Source organism: Rhinatrema bivittatum, chromosome 1 (genome assembly GCF_901001135.1).
Source record: "Rhinatrema bivittatum chromosome 1, aRhiBiv1.1, whole genome shotgun sequence".
Classification (NCBI taxonomy): Eukaryota; Metazoa; Chordata; class Amphibia; order Gymnophiona; family Rhinatrematidae; genus Rhinatrema; species Rhinatrema bivittatum.
In genome coordinates, this window is record NC_042615.1 from 35,052,187 (window position 1) to 35,069,820 (window position 17,634).

The 17,634-nt window shown below is 46.6% G+C and overlaps 1 protein-coding gene across 2 annotated transcripts in view; it reads right to left on the reverse strand.

The window, feature by feature from the left end:
* The window catches only part of SLC7A11 (solute carrier family 7 member 11), a 139,610-nt gene extending 132,745 nt beyond the window's left edge, over positions 1–6,865 (reverse strand). The window contains exon 1 of one of the 2 annotated variants that reach the window (XM_029593502.1): positions 6,374–6,865. In XM_029593502.1, the coding sequence (XP_029449362.1) occupies positions 6,374–6,656 (283 nt within the window). In that variant the 5' untranslated portion in view covers positions 6,657–6,865. Of the gene's footprint in view, positions 1–4,737; positions 4,863–6,373 lie in introns of those variants that run through there. The other variant, XM_029593674.1, reaches the window with a different exon arrangement.
* Between the last annotated feature and the right edge of the window lie 10,769 nt (positions 6,866–17,634).

Genomic DNA, 17,634 nt, shown 5'->3' on the forward strand with positions numbered 1-17,634 from the left:
GAATGTGCACGCAGTATCTTCATTGTACGCCAGTCTATACCCATTGTGGATATCGTGAAAACCAAGCCTGTCTGTGGCTTGTGAAGCCTGGAGTTGGCCACCCTTTCTATTTTGTTCTTTAAAGAAAGAAAGAAACAAGAGATCTGGTAACCAGTAACTCCCAAACCAGTCCTGAGAGATCCCCAGCCAGTAAGGTTTTCAGGATATCGGTGATGAATATGCATGAGATAGATTTGCATGCACTGCCTCCATCGCATCATTCAAATCTGATGTGCGAGGACAGCTTTAGGAACCACTGTGTTAGGCAATCTGAAGGCTGGACTTGATAGATTTCCTGGTTTTCTGGCATTCATGAGAAAAGATATACTAGGCGTGTAAAACATCATTAATTGTGTGATTCAAGCAGCAACTTGCATTCCGATTCGTTAGTCCAGGCAGAGACAGAGACAGTGCTAGTCACCAAGTACAGAAGGAAGTGGCCAGTCAGTGTATGTGCAGTGCCAGCTCAGCAAGGAATGACTGCTTGCGTGGGTTAGAGGGGATAAGGTCATAAAACATGGCCAGCTCTAAAGCCATTTTAGTTATGAAAACAGCTGGGTGGGAATGGGAAACGGACACCTTTTATTTTTCCCTCCGAGTGTGGTACAGCTGCAGCGTTAGCACGAGTCAAGGATGAAGATAGAGGAAGAGGCTGGAGAGTACGTGGACGCGCTGCCTCTCTCACCTTGCCAGCGAGCACCCACCAGCGGGCTGTACTAAGGGTCTGCAATAGAAGGCTTTGTGTCTTACGCTTTTCTGGTGGCAAAAAGGACAGATATGCACGGGCAGTTAGCTTTGCTGGCGGGCTGTAGCTCAGCTCTAGGGGGGTGTAAGAAGGAAGCACCTGGTTACTACTGCAAACGTGCTCAGCCACCAAGCCCTTTCTTTCCCAAGTCATTGATGCAGCCAGGATGTCACCTGACAGTAGTTCATAGTAACATAGTAAATGATGGCTGGAAAAGAGCCAAGTCGACCGGGGAGGGGGGAACGCAAGGCAGAATGTTTGCCTAGGGCACCTAATACCCTTGCACTGGCCCTGATCATATGTCCCTGCCTCAAAGAGCTCAGAATCTAAGCGAGTACCTGAGGCAACAGGAGATAAAATGACTTGCCCAAGGTCACAAAGAATGTCAGCAGATTAAACCTTGGTTTCCCTGGGTTATCGCCCAGTGTTCTACCCATCAGACCACACCTTCCTCCTTCCCACCACTCGATACTGATACGGTTGAACAAAGGTATAAACCGTAAACACTACTTAGGGGATTCCCTGAGCACATATTTACCGTCACCCCTGGGCTTGAGTTCTGGGAACGCCGTGGCAGTGCATTAGCTGGAGGGCTGTAATGTTGCAAGAGACTATTAGAACCTTGAAATCAATTAGTTTACGATTAATGGAAATGAATAGGTCCCTCAGGGAGCAGAAGACTTCTTATCAAGTAACAGCACTGTCTTTTACTTAGCACAACCTGCAGGCTCACAAAACTAATAGGATGAGGCAGATATATATGCCAGAACACCAGTAGTTAAATTATATCTGTTGATAATGTGACAAGCTTTATTTATGTATTTATGAAAAAGATTTACAACCCATGTATGCCCAATGTGCATTTGCATTGGTTGTATATACAGGATATGACACTGACATGGTTCTTATTGGACTAAACGCACACCCCAAGCTGATCCCCCCTCCCTCAGTACAGCAGCTTCCCTGCAAACTAATCACCAGCCATACGCTGAGGTGCAATCTTCCTGTCTACCATTCTCCTCCTGTGACTCTTCCCTTCCCACAGGGTTATAACCTCATTCCTCGCTCATGCAAATATTGGATGGATGGCGCGTTGGCATGAAGGAGAGAGATGAAATATTTTGGGTTTGTTGCTGCCAGAAACACATCTAAGGAAAATGATCCAGCATTAAAAATGCTTCCTATGTCCAGGCTTGGAATAGGACTCTTGTTACTGGTGTCTACTGGAGTACAGGAACTTTCTGCTCTGAGCTCAGAGTCCAGTACTCCAATCCACATGCAACAGACTGAAATATCCGACCTCACACTTACAAATCATCTCCAGTAAATCTCTGCTAAATTTTGATCCATCTCTCTTTCTTCCCTGTGCTCAAATTCTCTACATCAAAGCAGTAGTTAAGAACATAAGAACATGCCATACTGGGTCAGACCAAGGGTCCATCAAGCCCAGCATCCTGTTTCCAACAGAGGCCAATCCAGGCCATAAGAACCTGGCAAGTACCCAAAAACTAAGTCTATTCCATGTTACTGTTGCTAGTAATAGCAATGGCTATTTTCTAAGTCAACTTAATTAATAGCAGGTAATGAACTTCTCCTCCAAGAACGTATCCAATCCTTTTTTTAAACACGGCTATACTAACCACATCCTCTGGCAACAAATTCCAACCTCTAGGGTAGCCTACATTACTACTGCCTCCTCTGTCCATATTTCTATTTGTGTTGCATTTATGCTTTCAAGAGATCACTGCTACAAAATTCCCGATATCATTATATTAACAATCTTTTATGAGTCAAATATTACAAGTCTATATATCCATTCTGTACCACAGGGGTGCTTAAACCAATCCCGGGGCCTCCCCACCAAGTCGGGTTTCAGGATATCCCTAATGAATTTGCATGAGAAATATCTGCTAACATAGAAACATAGAAATGACGGCAGTAAAGGACCAATGGTCCATCCAGTCTGCCCAGCAAGCCACGGTAGCTTCTGCTGCGCTGTGCAGGTTCCCCCCCATATTTAACAGATTCCCAGTCCGAAGAATTTGGGGCCCTCGTTGGCTGTTGTTTGAATCCAATTCCCTTTTTCCCCTGCCGTTGAAGCAAAGAGCAATGATGGAGTTGCAGCAACATTATGAATGAAGGCTTATTGGCTAAGGATAGTAACCGCCGCACCAGCAAGTTACATAGGAGGTGGTGCATGCAAATAAATCTTATGCATATTCATTAGAGATAATCCTGAAAACCCAACTGGCTGGGAGTGGGGGCCTCCAAGGACCAGTTTGAGCACTACTGCTGTAGCACGTTGCATTATACATGTAGAAAGAGTTTGCTATAAAGATATTTGACAGATGCAGCATCTTAGTATCAAAAGACTATTCCAAAAGTTGTGATGGGGACGGTGGTATCTTTTCCACTAACAAAGATGAAAGAGAGCTGCAGGTCAGGGCTACTTGTTATGCTCTTAACCTTTTGAAAATCCAGTACACTGTCGCAAAATATCTGTCCCATGCGTGCTCAATAACGCTCGAGTTCTAACCGTGCTGATCCCATGCAGCCCTCTTGGAAGACTCCTCCATGCAGGCACGATGCCACTGTACCGCTGCTGTTATGTTTATTGGTATAACAGCAGCCATACAGCAACATCAGGCTTCCAAGAGGAATGGGGTAACCTGCATAGGGTGTCCATGGTTATAATTAACATCACTAAGCGTGCTTGGGATAGATATAAATTTGAGATCTGTGTCTGATTGGCTTAAGTGGTATAAACTCATCCTGCAAATTTCATAAGACTGGAGATTTAAAAAAATAGGAATAGGTAGTTCATTATTCCATCTGCTTTTCTCTGGGGAAGTCTGTGGTACTAAAAAAATCTCTTGTAGTTCTACTCGATGCAATATTTACTTTGGAGAAACATACTGCCCAGGTGGTTTGGTTTTCATTTGCAAAGTTAAAAGCAATTTAAAAAAACTTTCTATTTTTTTTTTAAGAACGACATCTACTCAGCGTGGTTATCCAATTGTGTTATTGGTGGATCCAGAAGGGTGTGTCCTTCCGAACTGGCAGCTGGCACCAAAAGGGGCAGGGCAGGGGTGTGAGACGCCGGGCCTACTCACAGCGACTATTCCTGTCCCAGTTCCAGCACTACTGGCATCAGCCAAGGCTCCTGGTGTGCTGCTCACACAAAGTTGCTCAACTACCTCTCTCCAGCGAGCCAGAAACCAGGCCATAAATCAAAAGAAGTCTTATTTGACTACATAAAATTAAAGGCCCTGTATGTAAAAAGCATTTTCCCCAGGCACAGAATGGGGAAAAGCCCAATTTACTAAGGTCCAGTTGTTTACCATGGGACAACAGAAACGGGTAAAATCGGTGCGCAGTTTTAAAAAAGGCAAACACGTGAGTATGTTTTTTCAACAGCGGGCAAAATGTTATTGAACAGCTACCGGTCAGTTAAATTTATAGCCCTTTGAAGGAGTCTAAGGCAAACTCTAATAAAGGAAGGCAGAGCTTAGAGAGGCTGATTGCAGAGTAATCTGCAGAAAAAAAACAGACTGCACTATAACCGGATGTAAGTGGATGGTCTACGGTGCTAGCACCCCCTGCGATCGGTGGGGCCAGCAGCCCCAAGCATCCTACCCACCCCGTCGCCAGAAGGTGCCATAACCAGGGCTGGCCAGCTGCCTGGCCCTGGGGCCCCGCGCCCAAAGGGGCCCCGACGCACGGGGCGAGCGTTGGCGTCACTCCCCCCGCGAGGGGCCCCCACGCAGCCACAATTAGGTGCCCCGGGCCCTGCAACCCCCCCGGTTTGTCCTAAGTTCCGTGGCACCGCGCTGAATAATAAGAGAACTAAAAAAAACAATAATAGGGCACAGGAAAAGAGGTAAAAAAAAAAAAACCCAAAACAACGAGATTAAAAAATGCCAACGTTATTGCAGCGGGAGTCTGTAAAGCACCCGCTCCGCTAACAGGAAAACGTTGGTTCATCTCCGTGGGCGAGCTCCTCCGCTTTCAGTCTGAATCCCGGCAACGGGGCTGCGGACAGACCGCGCAACTTCCGGGAGCCCGCACGCATCTCTCCATTCATTCTCTTTATTGTCATCGCTATTCTTAAAGCCGATTGTTACGTTCTCAGCGTGCGGATAAGCGCGAGGGGCTCTGCCTGCCCCGCCCCTTCCCCTGCACGCACAGAGGGGGCTGCTTTATTCGTGTTCTGCGCTAGGAGTTATCCAGGAAAACCATCTCGGCGACTTTCCGGGGGTGGGGGGCGAACCATTTCATGGAGCAGCATCAGAGGGGTTGGTTTTTTTTTTTTTTTTGGTCTGGCTCGAGGCTAAATCGTGGCTCTGAGGAAAAGAGCCTGCGCGCTCAGACGTGGCCGCACTGTGATGCCGTCGCCTGACAGGTGCATTGCAGTAACGTTTAAAGAAAAGCCCTGGATCATCTTACCCGACGAACTCTAATTCTCTTTGCGGCTGGTGGAGGGAGCTTGGAGAAATTATCATATTCATTCGTTTATGTGCAATCAAGGCAGCTTACAAATGTTACACAGTGACAGCTGCGTAATCCACCTGTTAAAAACATAATTCTGCCGCATAAAGTGGCAAGATATCCCATGTGCCAAATAACATGGTGTAAAAATCACCTTCCCCATAATCCCTTTCTCATGTATAAAATACTACAGATCAATTTACTTGCTATGGTTAGCTAATCACCTTGTTGCCATGGACTATAGGCCCATCAAACTGAACAATAACTAGTTCCCTGTCATCCATGGGCCCTTCAAAGCAATCAATAATAAATTCTCAATCAGACATTTAAAAAAAAGAACATCATTCCCCACAAGCTAATATAGCTATAAGCCCAATACTCCTTCTGCCTCCCCATGGCCAACTAAAATTCAGCGGAACCTGCTAGAATCAATTCCAAACACAGAATCTAAGGCTAGGAAGGTTACCCCAAGCCCCAATAATAGAAAGTAAGAAGATAAGGTTTGACATACTGAGACTGACCAAAGGTCCATCAAGTCCAGTATCTCCAACAGTGGCCAAACCAGGTCACAAGTACCTGGCAGGATTCTAAGAGGTAGATAGAGTCCAAGCTGCTTATCCAAGGGATAAGCAAGGGATAAGCAGTTCATTTCTCCAAGACTTTAATAACTGTTTATGGACTTTTCTTCCATGAACTTGTCCAAATCTTTTTTAAACCCAGCTACACCAAAGGCTTTCACCACATCCTCAGGCAACAAATTCCAGATTTTAATTATGTGTTGAGTAAAAAAAAATATTTTCTTCTATTTGTCTTAAATGTATCCCCTACTAACTCCGTTGAGTAGCCAGGTCTTTAACCCACATCTAAAACAAGACGGCCCTCAGACGAATATATTCTACAAAGAACATTTCATGGGCATCTGTGCTCAGACGCTTCCACGATGGACATCCATATCTGGCACACTTCGGTGTAATGGTCACAGGTGCTACCCCGCTCCAGAACATCTGATAAAATGAAAAAAAACCAAAAACCCCACATACAGAATTCCCTCCTAACCAAAGGGTGGGTCAGCGGCTTGGTTCTGACCTTTTCCAGACTTACCAAAGAGCGAGAGGATGCCGCAAGCCGTCCAGACAACCAAGGACATTCCCACGCTGCCGGTGTTCTGCAGGATCCCCTTAGGGGAGATGAAGATGCCGGCCCCGATGATGGTCCCGATTATGATCGAGATTCCTCGCAGCAGGGTTACTTTTTTCTTCAGCACCACTTTTCCTTCCCTGGGTGGCTCCTTGCGGCCTATCGGTGGCAGCGTGCCGTTTGGCTCGCCCCGCAGGTAGTCCCCACCGGAGACGGTGGCCACGGTCACAGCAGGCTTTCTAAACATGTTTGCCGCCAAGGTTCCCCACCCCCCTCCCCCTATGCAGAGCCCAAGAAAATATTCAAAATAGAGCTCCGGGCCAGCCCCTGTGTTTTCTGTCCCTTGCAGCTGATCCTTCTCTGTGTACTACAACTTCTGGAACCAAGCTGCTCCCCGTCTGAAACTTTAGGGCTGCTCCCAGACACCTGTTCCTCCAGGCTGCTCACCGCCCTATCGTTGGAGACCAGCTCAGCTTCCGCATGGGCTTGTGCGGCATTTAAGCCCTCTGTCACACTGGCTTAAGGGCTGCTGGGTGATGATGCAAATTCCCCAGGTTTGCATCAGCCACATGGAAAGCCCTGGGATTACTCAGCACTTTTTGCAGAAGCAGTCCTGTTGCACAAGGTATTAAGGAGAAAACAAAGAGAGAGAGAGAGAGATTGGGAGACAGAAGCTCAATCTACCAAGAACAAAGATCTTGCTTAAACAGAAATCTGGAGGAGGTCAGGGCCACGCCTACCACACAAAGCAGATCACAGTGACATGGAAAAATCCTGTGTGTGAGAGCACCCGGCCCGACCAGGAGAAAACAAAAATAATAATCCCTTTCTTTTACCTTTCAGGTTGTTCAAGCACTCGGTGACAGACGTTTATTGCTTTGGTTAATCTGTTTACTGAAGGATGCTTAAGATTTGTAGCCTTCCTTTTATCGAGAATAAAGAGAGACAAAAAGAACAGGAGGAATTGTTTAAAAGCTGCATCTGGGCTGCCTTCCACCGTGACCCGGCTGCTGCTGCTGGAAGGAGCAGGATGGCTTTCCGCTGATGGATCTCACCTGGCCTGGGGGGGGGGGGGGGGAGGCCTGGTTGCTATTAGAGCAGAAGGAGTACCTCGCTAGCCAGGGGCTCCCCATCGCCCCCTCCCCCGCTTCCTATTGCAGCCCTGCTGGTAGAATGTGGCTTCTCCGACCATTTTATCCAAGGGGGGGGGGGAAAAAAAAGGCATCATACACCCTTATGCAAGGTCAATTTGGTCACACCCCTTCCAATTTCAAGCATTTACCTCCTTACTCCTGTGTTTTGTTAACTCACATTTCTGGTGGCCGTGACAGTCTATTGCCGTGCCCATGTGATAAGTGTCTAGCTGTTTCTACCCCACTGGGCCCAGCAGTGGCCCCAATACAAGTACGAGTTTGCTCCATGTCAGATCAAGGAAGGAGTTATATTCCCAGGGTAAGCTCTCCGGGGCTTGCATCTGCAGCTGAGCAAAACATAAGCTCTCAGCTGAAGAGAGCATGCACTTTTGGTATTGTGCATCGTGACTTTGGCATCCTGTTCACCTGTAGGTGTCAGACCCAGAGAGCTAACACCTTGTTCATTTGTAGGTTCCAGCCCCAGGAAACTGATATTGGAAATTTAAGTCCTTCCTGGGTCTGAGGTGGAATACTACACTGAGCACAACAAAAGGCAACATTTGCCTCCAGAAATGTGAGTTCACCCCACCTCAGACCCAGGAGTTAAATCTCCCCTGCAAGCTCTCTTAGGAAGGCACTAGCCACAGGCTTTGTTTTCCAGAATTGCTGGACAGTACACGCACGGTGCTAACGTTCATACTGTTCAGCTGCTGGTGTTCATCTAGCTGTAGGTGCCTGCCACAGAGAGCTTATGCTTTGATTCTACTTGCCATTCCCTGCTAAAAGGGCCTTGGCTGCAAGAATTTGCTCTGGAGTGGGCGCTTACAGCTAGCTGAACAAAATGTAAGCTCCCTGTGGTGGGCATCTACAATTAAGAAGTACGCCAACGTTGGGCTGCACAGTGGCAGAATTCTGTTAAGCTGTCGGTGCCCGCCCCAAGAGCTTCCATTGGAAAGTAAACTCCTGGCTACGAGGTGGAGTAAACTCACATTTCTGCTGGTCAGTTATTCTGTTCCTATGTCCGGTCTGGTAGAAGCATCTAGACACTACCACCAGAAATGTGAGTTCCTGATCATCCTGCCAGACCAGTCTATAGCCACTTGTAGAGACTGGTCTGTCAGGACTACAGGAAAGCCAGTTAGCAGGTAGGAACCTAAGTGAGCCTTAAGTTTTTCCTCCTGCTCTGACCCAGGAGTTAAATTTCTAGCATTAAGAAAATGTGCTTCAAGCTGTCTGCCCTTTAATGCACTTTTCTGTATTTCTGAGGAATAGCTAATGCCTTCTTTTACATGGGATTTGCATGCACCCATGCAAAGTACATGGCGGGTTTCTTAGCGGAGGTTTTTTCCTACCCTAAAACCCATGTTACATACCTGAGTAAAGTTAGTGCTCAGCGTGGCTTATTACAATCGGCGCCCCCAGCCTCTGAGGCTCAGGTTCACTAACATGCACTGTCACTGAGGCTCTGCTAACCTAACAGGTTCCACTTCTCTTCACCTTCCCTATTTCCTCTCTCTCTCTCTTCCCCAGATATCACTCCTGATGCTTTTCTGGCTTGTTCAAGGAGCTCCTTCCTTAGTCAATCCAGTGGTTTAATTGAACAAAGTCAGCATGGCTTTACCCAAGGCAAGTCTTTGCTCACAAATCTGCTTCACTTTTTTGAAGGAGTTAATAAACACGTGGATAAAGGTGAACAGGTAGATGTAGTGTATTTTGATTTTCAGAAGTTGTTTGACAAAGTTCCTCATGAGAGGCTTCTAGGAAAAGTAAAATGTCATGGGATGGTTGCGATGTCCTTTCATGGATTACAAACTGGCTAAAAGACAGGAAACAGAGAGTAGGATTAAATGACAATTTTCTCAGTGGAAGGGAGTGGACAGTGGAGTGCCTCAGAAATCTGTATTGGGACCTATTCTTTTCAATATATTTATAAATGATCTGGAAAGGAATACGATGAGTGAGGTAATCAAATTTGCAGGTGATACAAAATTGTTCAGAGTAGTTAAATCACAAGCAGATTGTGATAAATTGCAGGAAGAGCTTGTGAGACTGGAAAATTGGGCATCCAAATGGCAGACGATGTGGATAAGTGCAAGGTGATGCATATAGGGAAAAATAACCCTTGCTGTAGTTACACAATGTTAGGTTCCACATTAGGTGCTACCACCCAAGAAAGAGATCTAGGCGTCATAGTGGATAACACATTGAAATCGTTGGTTCAGTGTGCTGCGGCAGTCAAAAAAGCAAACAGAATGTTAGGAATTATTAGGAAGGGAATGGTGAATAAAAAGGAAAATGTCATAATGCCTCTGTATCGCTCCATGGTGAGATCCCACCTTGAATACTGTGTACAATTCTGGTTGCCGCATCTCAAAAAATATAGTTGCGATGGACAGGGTACAGAGAAGGGGTTGGAACAGCTCCCCTATGAGGAAAGACTAAAGAGGTTAGGACTTTTCAGCTTGGAGAAGAGACGGCTGAGGGGGGATATGATAGAGGTGTTTAAAATCATGAGAGTCTAGAACGGTAGGGGGGTTTAGATAGGGCCGGGGGGGTGGGTTAGGGAGGGGAAGATGCGGAGGGGTGGAAAGAAAGTTCCCTCCGAGGCTGCTCCAATTTCGGAGCGGCCTTGGAGGGAACAGGCAGCGCGCGCCGGGCTCGGCGCGCGCAAGTTGCACAAATGTGCACCCCCTTGCGCGCGCCGACCCCGGATTTTATAAGATACACGCAGCTATGCGTGTATCTTATAAAATCCAGTGTACTTTTGTTCGTGCCTGGTGCGCGAAGAAAAGTACGCGCTCGCGCAATTTTATAAAATCCGGCCCATATAGTATACCATGACAGGTTAGGTAGCAATATGAGTTAACATATGAGAATGCAAATCTAGGAAAGAGCGTAATTGAGGCGGATCAAAAAATACATATCTTGTATTATTTAATTTCATCACACATTTGCTTGGGTAGCGAATCTGAGCACCAAGGTTTCTTACCTCTTGGCACATTGCTAGGAACTTCTTCCTTCGCTGTTGGGTAATTCTTGTTATATCGGGATAAACCCGTATCTTCTGGCCATAATATAATTTGTCTCTGTTTCACAAGAAAAGTCTCAGTGTAGAATCTCTATCTGATGGAAGTACAAAGCTGACAAACAGAGTTCCCCGAAAGTCTATTTGTTCCTCCGATGACTGCTGAAGTAAATCTGTTAGGTTGCCAGTTCCAGGTGTCTGTACTGCTATATTCTAGGGATGTGAATCGTGTCCTCGATCGTCTTAACGATCGATTTCGGCTGGGAGGGGGAGGGAATCGTATTGTTGCCGTTTGGGGGGGTAAAATATCGTGAAAAATCGTGAAAAATCGAAAAAACCAAAAATCGCAAAACCGGCACATTAAAACCCCCTAAAACCCACCCCCGACCCTTTAAATTAAATCCCCCACCCTCCCGAACCCCCCCCAAATGACTTAAATAACCTGCGGGTCCAGCGGCGGTCCGGAACGGCAGCGGTCCGGAACGGGCTCCTGCTCCTCAATCTTGTTGTCTTCAGCCGGCGCCATTTTCCAAAATGGCGGCGAAAAATGGTGGCGGCCATAGACGAACACGATTGGACGGCAGGAGGTCCTTCCGGACCCCCGCTGGACTTTTGGCAAGTCTCGTGGGGGTCAGGAGGCCCCCCACAAGCTGGCCAAAAGTTCCTGGAGGTCCAGCGGGGGTCAGGGAGCGATTTCCCGCCGCGAATCGTTTTCGTACGGAAAATGGCGCCGGCAGGAGATCGACTGCAGGAGGTCGTTCAGCGAGGCGCCGGAACCCTCGCTGAACGACCTCCTGCAGTCGATCTCCTGCCGGCGCCATTTTCCGTACGAAAACGATTCGCGGCGGGAAATCGCTCCCTGACCCCCGCTGGACCTCCAGGAACTTTTGGCCAGCTTGTGGGGGGCCTCCTGACCCCCACGAGACTTGCCAAAAGTCCAGCGGGGGTCCGGAAGGACCTCCTGCCGTCCAATCGTGTTCGTCTATGGCCGCCGCCATTTTTCGCCGCCATTTTGGAAAATGGCGCCGGCTGAAGACAACAAGATTGAGGAGCAGGAGCCCGTTCCGGACCGCTGCCGTTCCGGACCGCCGCTGGACCCGCAGGTTATTTAACTCATTTGGGGGGGGGGTTCGGGAGGGTGGGGGATTTAATTTAAAGGGTCGGGGGTGGGTTTTAGGGGGTTTTAGTGTGCCGGCTCACGATTCTAACGATTTATAACGATAAATCGTTAGAATCTCTATTGTATTGTGTTCCATAATGGTTTAAGACGATATTAAAATTATCGGACGATAATTTTAATCGTCCTAAAACGATTCACATCCCTACTATATTCTACAAATCATTTCTTTCTTCTCAGTATTTAAGAAATATATCTTTGCAATAGGTGGTTTTGCTTCCTGAATTATATGTAAAATTTCCATCAGATATTTTTTAAATTGCTCATGTGATGATATCAAATTAATGTGAGTTTAATACTCTCAAATTCCTATATATATCGCATCACATTTTCCATATTTTCTATTTTTCTTGAATTAGCCAGTTCTCCCTGAACCAATCCAGATTGTACAGTTTTCAATTGAGAAACTCGGGATTCCAAGTCATTTATTTTATTAGTATGTGAGGTTAATAACGGATCCATTTGCCGAAAACGCTGTTGTGTCTTGGTCATTATTGAAGATAATGTTACTATTGACAACTCTAAAAAGAGTAATTCTTTCCAAACATTTTCTAAAGTAATCGTTTGTGGTTTGACCGCACTCAAAGTAATGGTAGTGCTTACCCCACCATCCTGACGGCGTTCCTGCCCCAATAATGGGGCCGCAATCAGTCCTACTTGCCCCTCCGGTGTAGAGATTAACGGGGTTAGGTCTGGATTTTTTTCTCCACTCGTTTTCAGCCGTTGCTGCAGCGAATGTGTTGAGAGACCAATTCCTCTGAGAGCCTGTTCGCTTATGGCGTTGTCTCCTGGTTTCACCTCAAAGGTTAACTCTTCCGGCAATACCCGCCGAGTAGTCAGACCCGAATTCAGAGACTGCTCGTAGCTTGGGGGCGAGGGTGTCCTGGGAACCCAGGGACTCAGAGATTTTTGTATGTCCAACAGATCCGGTGTTTGCTCCTCACTGGCAGCTATAGTGGGCACTTCATCCAGGGATAATATATTTACTGGGCAGAAGAAGCCCTCAATTGTAGATTGGGAAACGGCAGGTGTAGGAATAGTCGAGGTTTCCACTTGTATCTTGCCCTTTCTCTTTGTATGAGGCATTACGGCAATGAAGAAAATTTTGTCAAAGAGCAGAGCGTCTTACTTCCCGTCCTCCCTTGAAGCCGCTATCTTGGATCTGCCAAAAATTCATTATATACATTGAGAACTTTACAGTAATATAACAAAAAAATCAATTAAATTCATCAATCAAAATAAACACTAAAATAACATATTCCAAATATAAAACCATAATATTCCCAAAACTAATTAATCCCTACTCCTAAGCCCTTACTCTCTCCCTAAGAACTAACCAATTACACCAATAATTACCTAATAGGTTCACATGATAAAATCTATTCAAATAAAATAAGAACTCTAAATACCTGTAACCCTTCCCTACTCTCGGAAGAGAGCGAGCAAGACTGCATGTTCTGTCCCCAGCAGTGGGTACATGTTTGTATCTGTATATACTGTAGTTTAACTGTGTTTAGTGCAGCCTCTCCCTTCTGAGGATTCTTGATACTGAAACACTTTTTGTAACCCTTTATAAAAGTCTGTGAGCCTTGCCTTTAAGAGGAGCCTTTGCTCTTAAGAGAAGCTCCCTCCTCCCTTCCATTTCTCTCACTATCTGAAGAGCTCGAATGCCCCTCAATCTAACTTGAATCTTCCTAGGTGCCTTATAGGCTCAAGGGACTGTCCTTCATGTTCCCCCTTTGTCACATGGTTCTTAGGCTCGCTGCCATTGGACCTTGCCCCCCTGCCCCAGCTTGTGCAGGCGTTTTCCTTAGCAGCTCGGGATGAAAGCCCAGTCTTGCCCATGCGGGCTTCAGAGCCAGCAGCATCCTGTATAACCCTGTGAAACGACTGAGTTTTTACCTTTTCTCTTACTGCAAATCAGCCTCATATCTCCTATGCTTCCTACCTCTACCATAAACTAACTCCTGCAACTCAAGAGACCTCCTTCTCCTTCCTGCCACCCTGTCTCCAGCTACCAAAGATCTCTGCCTTGGGGCAAACGTTTGAGATGCAACAATTGTAAATAATGAAAAATTACCTGTACAATAAATAATTTCAAACTTAAATAATCTTTGCCGTGAGGACTGATTGAAGAAAAAGTTTAGCTGTCTGGATAGGAAAAAGCATGGATGTTTTCTTGATCCAGAATACTGCATCACATATCTAATGAATGATGGGTAGGAGTACAAGCATACGATTTATATGTGTAAAGTCTGGGTACACTAAGCACAAATGCATTCCGAGTTTTCAGCAAGACTCCATCTCCCATAATTTGGGCAGTTATGTCTCCTTGGTTGGATCATTACTCCAAGAACAATGAGCACTTCGATTTGAGCAAGGTTTTCGAGAAGGTTTTCACATCCCATTTCGGGGGCAATTATGGGGGTGCCACCACTAGCAATGCCCTATCATCCATACTGCACGCTAACATGTGCAGGAGAAACTGGATGGCGAGTTGGCTGTGGGGAGCATAGTGGGTCCTTTCAACGCTCCTCCTTTCACTGAGATGATTCTTTCGCAGTTTGCCATGGTCCCAAAGAAAGAGCCTGGGAAATTCAGGCTTATACAGACCCTGTCATACCCCAAGGGAGAATCCGTAAATGACTATCTACCCATGGAGGAATGCACGGTTCAATATGCGTCTTTTGATAGTGCAATAGCACTGCTAAGAAGATGCAGAAAGGGTACTTTGATGGCAAAAGTCGACATCGAGTCTGAGTTCAGGCTGCTGCCAGTGCACCCTGATAGTTTCCCACTCTTGGGTTTTTGGATCAGGAAGCAATTCTATTTCAACAAATACATGCCTATGGGTTGTTCAGGATCTTGCGCCTATTTCAAACTGTTTAGCTCTTTTCTGCACTGGGCATTGGTACATTGTTCTGGGATCAATAACACCATACAATACCTGGATGACTTCTAATTTGTTGATTTGAGTGAGTCTAACTGCTGTTCATGCCTCCTCTGCATTTTTCAGGCTATGGCATCTTAATTCAGAGTCCCTTTGGCACAGGAGTAGACCGAAGGCCCCACCACCTGTATCTGTTTTTTGGGCACTCAGCTCGACTCTGAGGAGATGACATCCAGATTACTGGAGAATAAAGTAGCAAAGTTGTGAGATATGATGAATGTAGCTGCAAATGCAAAGAAGCTGACTCTCTGAGATTTGCAATCCATCGTGGGAAGTCTGAATTTCACCTGTAGAATGATACCCATGGAAATGATATTCCTCAGGAGACTGGCCGTGATGACTGCAGGTGCACACAGGCTTCACCACTTCATTAGGATCTCAAGACCTATGTGCAACGACATTGCTATTTGGGTATCCTTCCTGGCCGACTTCAATGGGATATCTATGTGGCAGGAGTCCCGACTTTCCAGTAGGGTTTTAGACATACACTTCGACTCTTCCAGGGGATGGGGTTTTGGGCTGTATTGCCAGGGTGCATGGTCTGCCGCATCTTGGCCAGATACATGGGTGGAGGCAGGATTAATTCGGAACGTTACATTCCTTGAGTTATTTCCCATACTGGGGCTTTAGTGCTTTGAAAAACTAAGCTGCAGAATAAGCTAATTATATTCTGGTTTGACAATCAAGTGGTTGTTCATGTGCTCAACTGTCAACACGCTAAGTGTCCGCGCATAGCAGAAATCCTTTGAGAGGTGGTACTGGCCAGTTTACACAGCAGTACCACTATTAGTGCAACATGTACCAGGGGTTAGTAATGGAGTGGCTGATGTTTTATCTCGAGCTAAGTGGGATTTATTTCGTAAACAGATACCCACAGCGGAGGAGACAGGAACCGAAGTTCTGGACCACCTACGGGAGATTGGTCTCTGACTACCAGAGACCTCATAAAAGAATCGTTACCTGGTAGCACATGGTCAGCCTACTGCAGGAGCTATGATCACCTGCAGGAATTTTTATCTAAGCTTGACTGGATGGCTGGCCCTATACCAGAGACCTTCATTATCAAATATATCTTCCACGCTAAGGATTCAGGTGCCTCCAGGGGATCCATAATCAAGCACCTAGCGGGGCTAGCCTTTTTTGCAAAGGCACACAGCTGGGGCGACCCTACCAAGTCGTTCGCAATTAAGAGGATGCTCGCAGGTTGGTCCAGGAAAGACAGACTGATGGATGATTCTCACCTCCTGATTACACTACCTATTGAAAAAAACTATGCATGAGATTGCCAACCATATGCATGTCCGACTTTGAGGTTTGCTTATTTCGCTTGGCTTTCTCATTGGCACTCTTTGGAGCACTGTGAATAAGCGAGCTAGTGACATCATCCAAATGCAACTCCGGTTTCAACAGCATCTTATTCGAGTATGTGACATGCGCACCGTCGTGCATCTCCATAGGGATACACAAGTCCAAGACTGATCAGGCCAGCAAAGATGTCTCACTTACATTGAACTCCATTGGCTCCTCGGTCACCTGCCCAGTAAAAAACATGAAGAACTACTTGGCCATTCGGCCCCAAGGAGGGGCACACTTGCTTATTCACCCGCTACCAATTTTCTGGTATATTTCATCTCACAATAGACAGATTGGGTCTCATTCGGGAAGCCCGTGACTAACCTGGGGCAGGGCTTGGCTGAATTGCAGCAGCCCCCCTCTCCCGTGGTGGGCCCAGGACCGGCGAGGCTCTCCCGCCAGCAAGATGTTGCAGACGCAGAGTGCCGGTGATGTCATCGGGGGTGCCGGGCTACCTCTGATGATGTCGGCAGTGGGGGACGGTCGGGGGGAGGTGCGGTCCGATGACGCACGGGCTTTTTAAATCCGAGGCCCATGCGTAATATCTCCTCTTTCCCTGATCCTTTTCTTCCCCACCCTCCCCACCTTTGTTCAAAAGACTCTTGTATGTTTTGCTAATATTGTGTCCTGTATTTGATGTGAGGGTTAATGTGGGTATGGGGTTATTTAGGTATCAAATTGTCTTTTAGCAGTACCTGATGTTAGATAGATTCTACATCTTTATATATTCATTCGGCTTTGTTGGGCAGACAGTATGCAATTGTCAGATGGCGGATAATTTGTTTTTGTTTATTGTCGCAGCAAGCCAATGGCACGCTTTGACAGGTGGTGTAAGGTTGCATCATGGTTTAGGGAACGCCTCTACAGTGGCGATGGAGGGCGTGGTTGCGCCCGGACGGGTGGCCCCCTTGCCTGGTACCAAGGCGGGTGACCGGTGGTGAAGATTGCTACCTTGCTTGGTTGTCACAGCAGGTGGTGAATGACTCGGGGGCACAGCCCCCAGTGTCCATAACCACGGCTTGTGTACATGTGTTATTGTTCTATTATTGTTATGCTAATAAAGCTGCGGCCTTTACAGCCAACGATTTGGGAGTTTTGCATTACTGTATCGTCTTTTTAATTGAAGAACGCGAGGAGGGGGAGAGGGTGATCAGGATGGAAGGGGCGTGTTAGTCCCTGGTCCCAGAGTTAGGGTCTGGCAACGCTCTTTCAAATAGAGGGCATGCTGAGGAGATAGTGCTTTTGTCTCTTTTAAAGTGCCTTTTACCTTAGAGAGTACAGCCAGTGATTTTTAAAGAACAGAAAAATTGGTCTTATTATGGCATGTGACTGAGTGAAACAAGGCAGTTCATTTTTTTGAGCCAGAGGAAATGGGTGGTTGGAGGTGCTAAGGAAGCTGTAGGTTATACAAAACTCAGCCGCCAGGGTTATGTGCGGTAGATCTAGGAAGGAGCCTGCAGCTCCTCTTTTGAGGAGACTACATTGGTTACCAATCTAATTGCGTTGCAGGTTTAAATATTTGGATTTGGCCTTTAAGATTCTGAGCGGGGCTTGCTCTCAGTAGCTGCCTAAGCGCTTCAGCTGGAG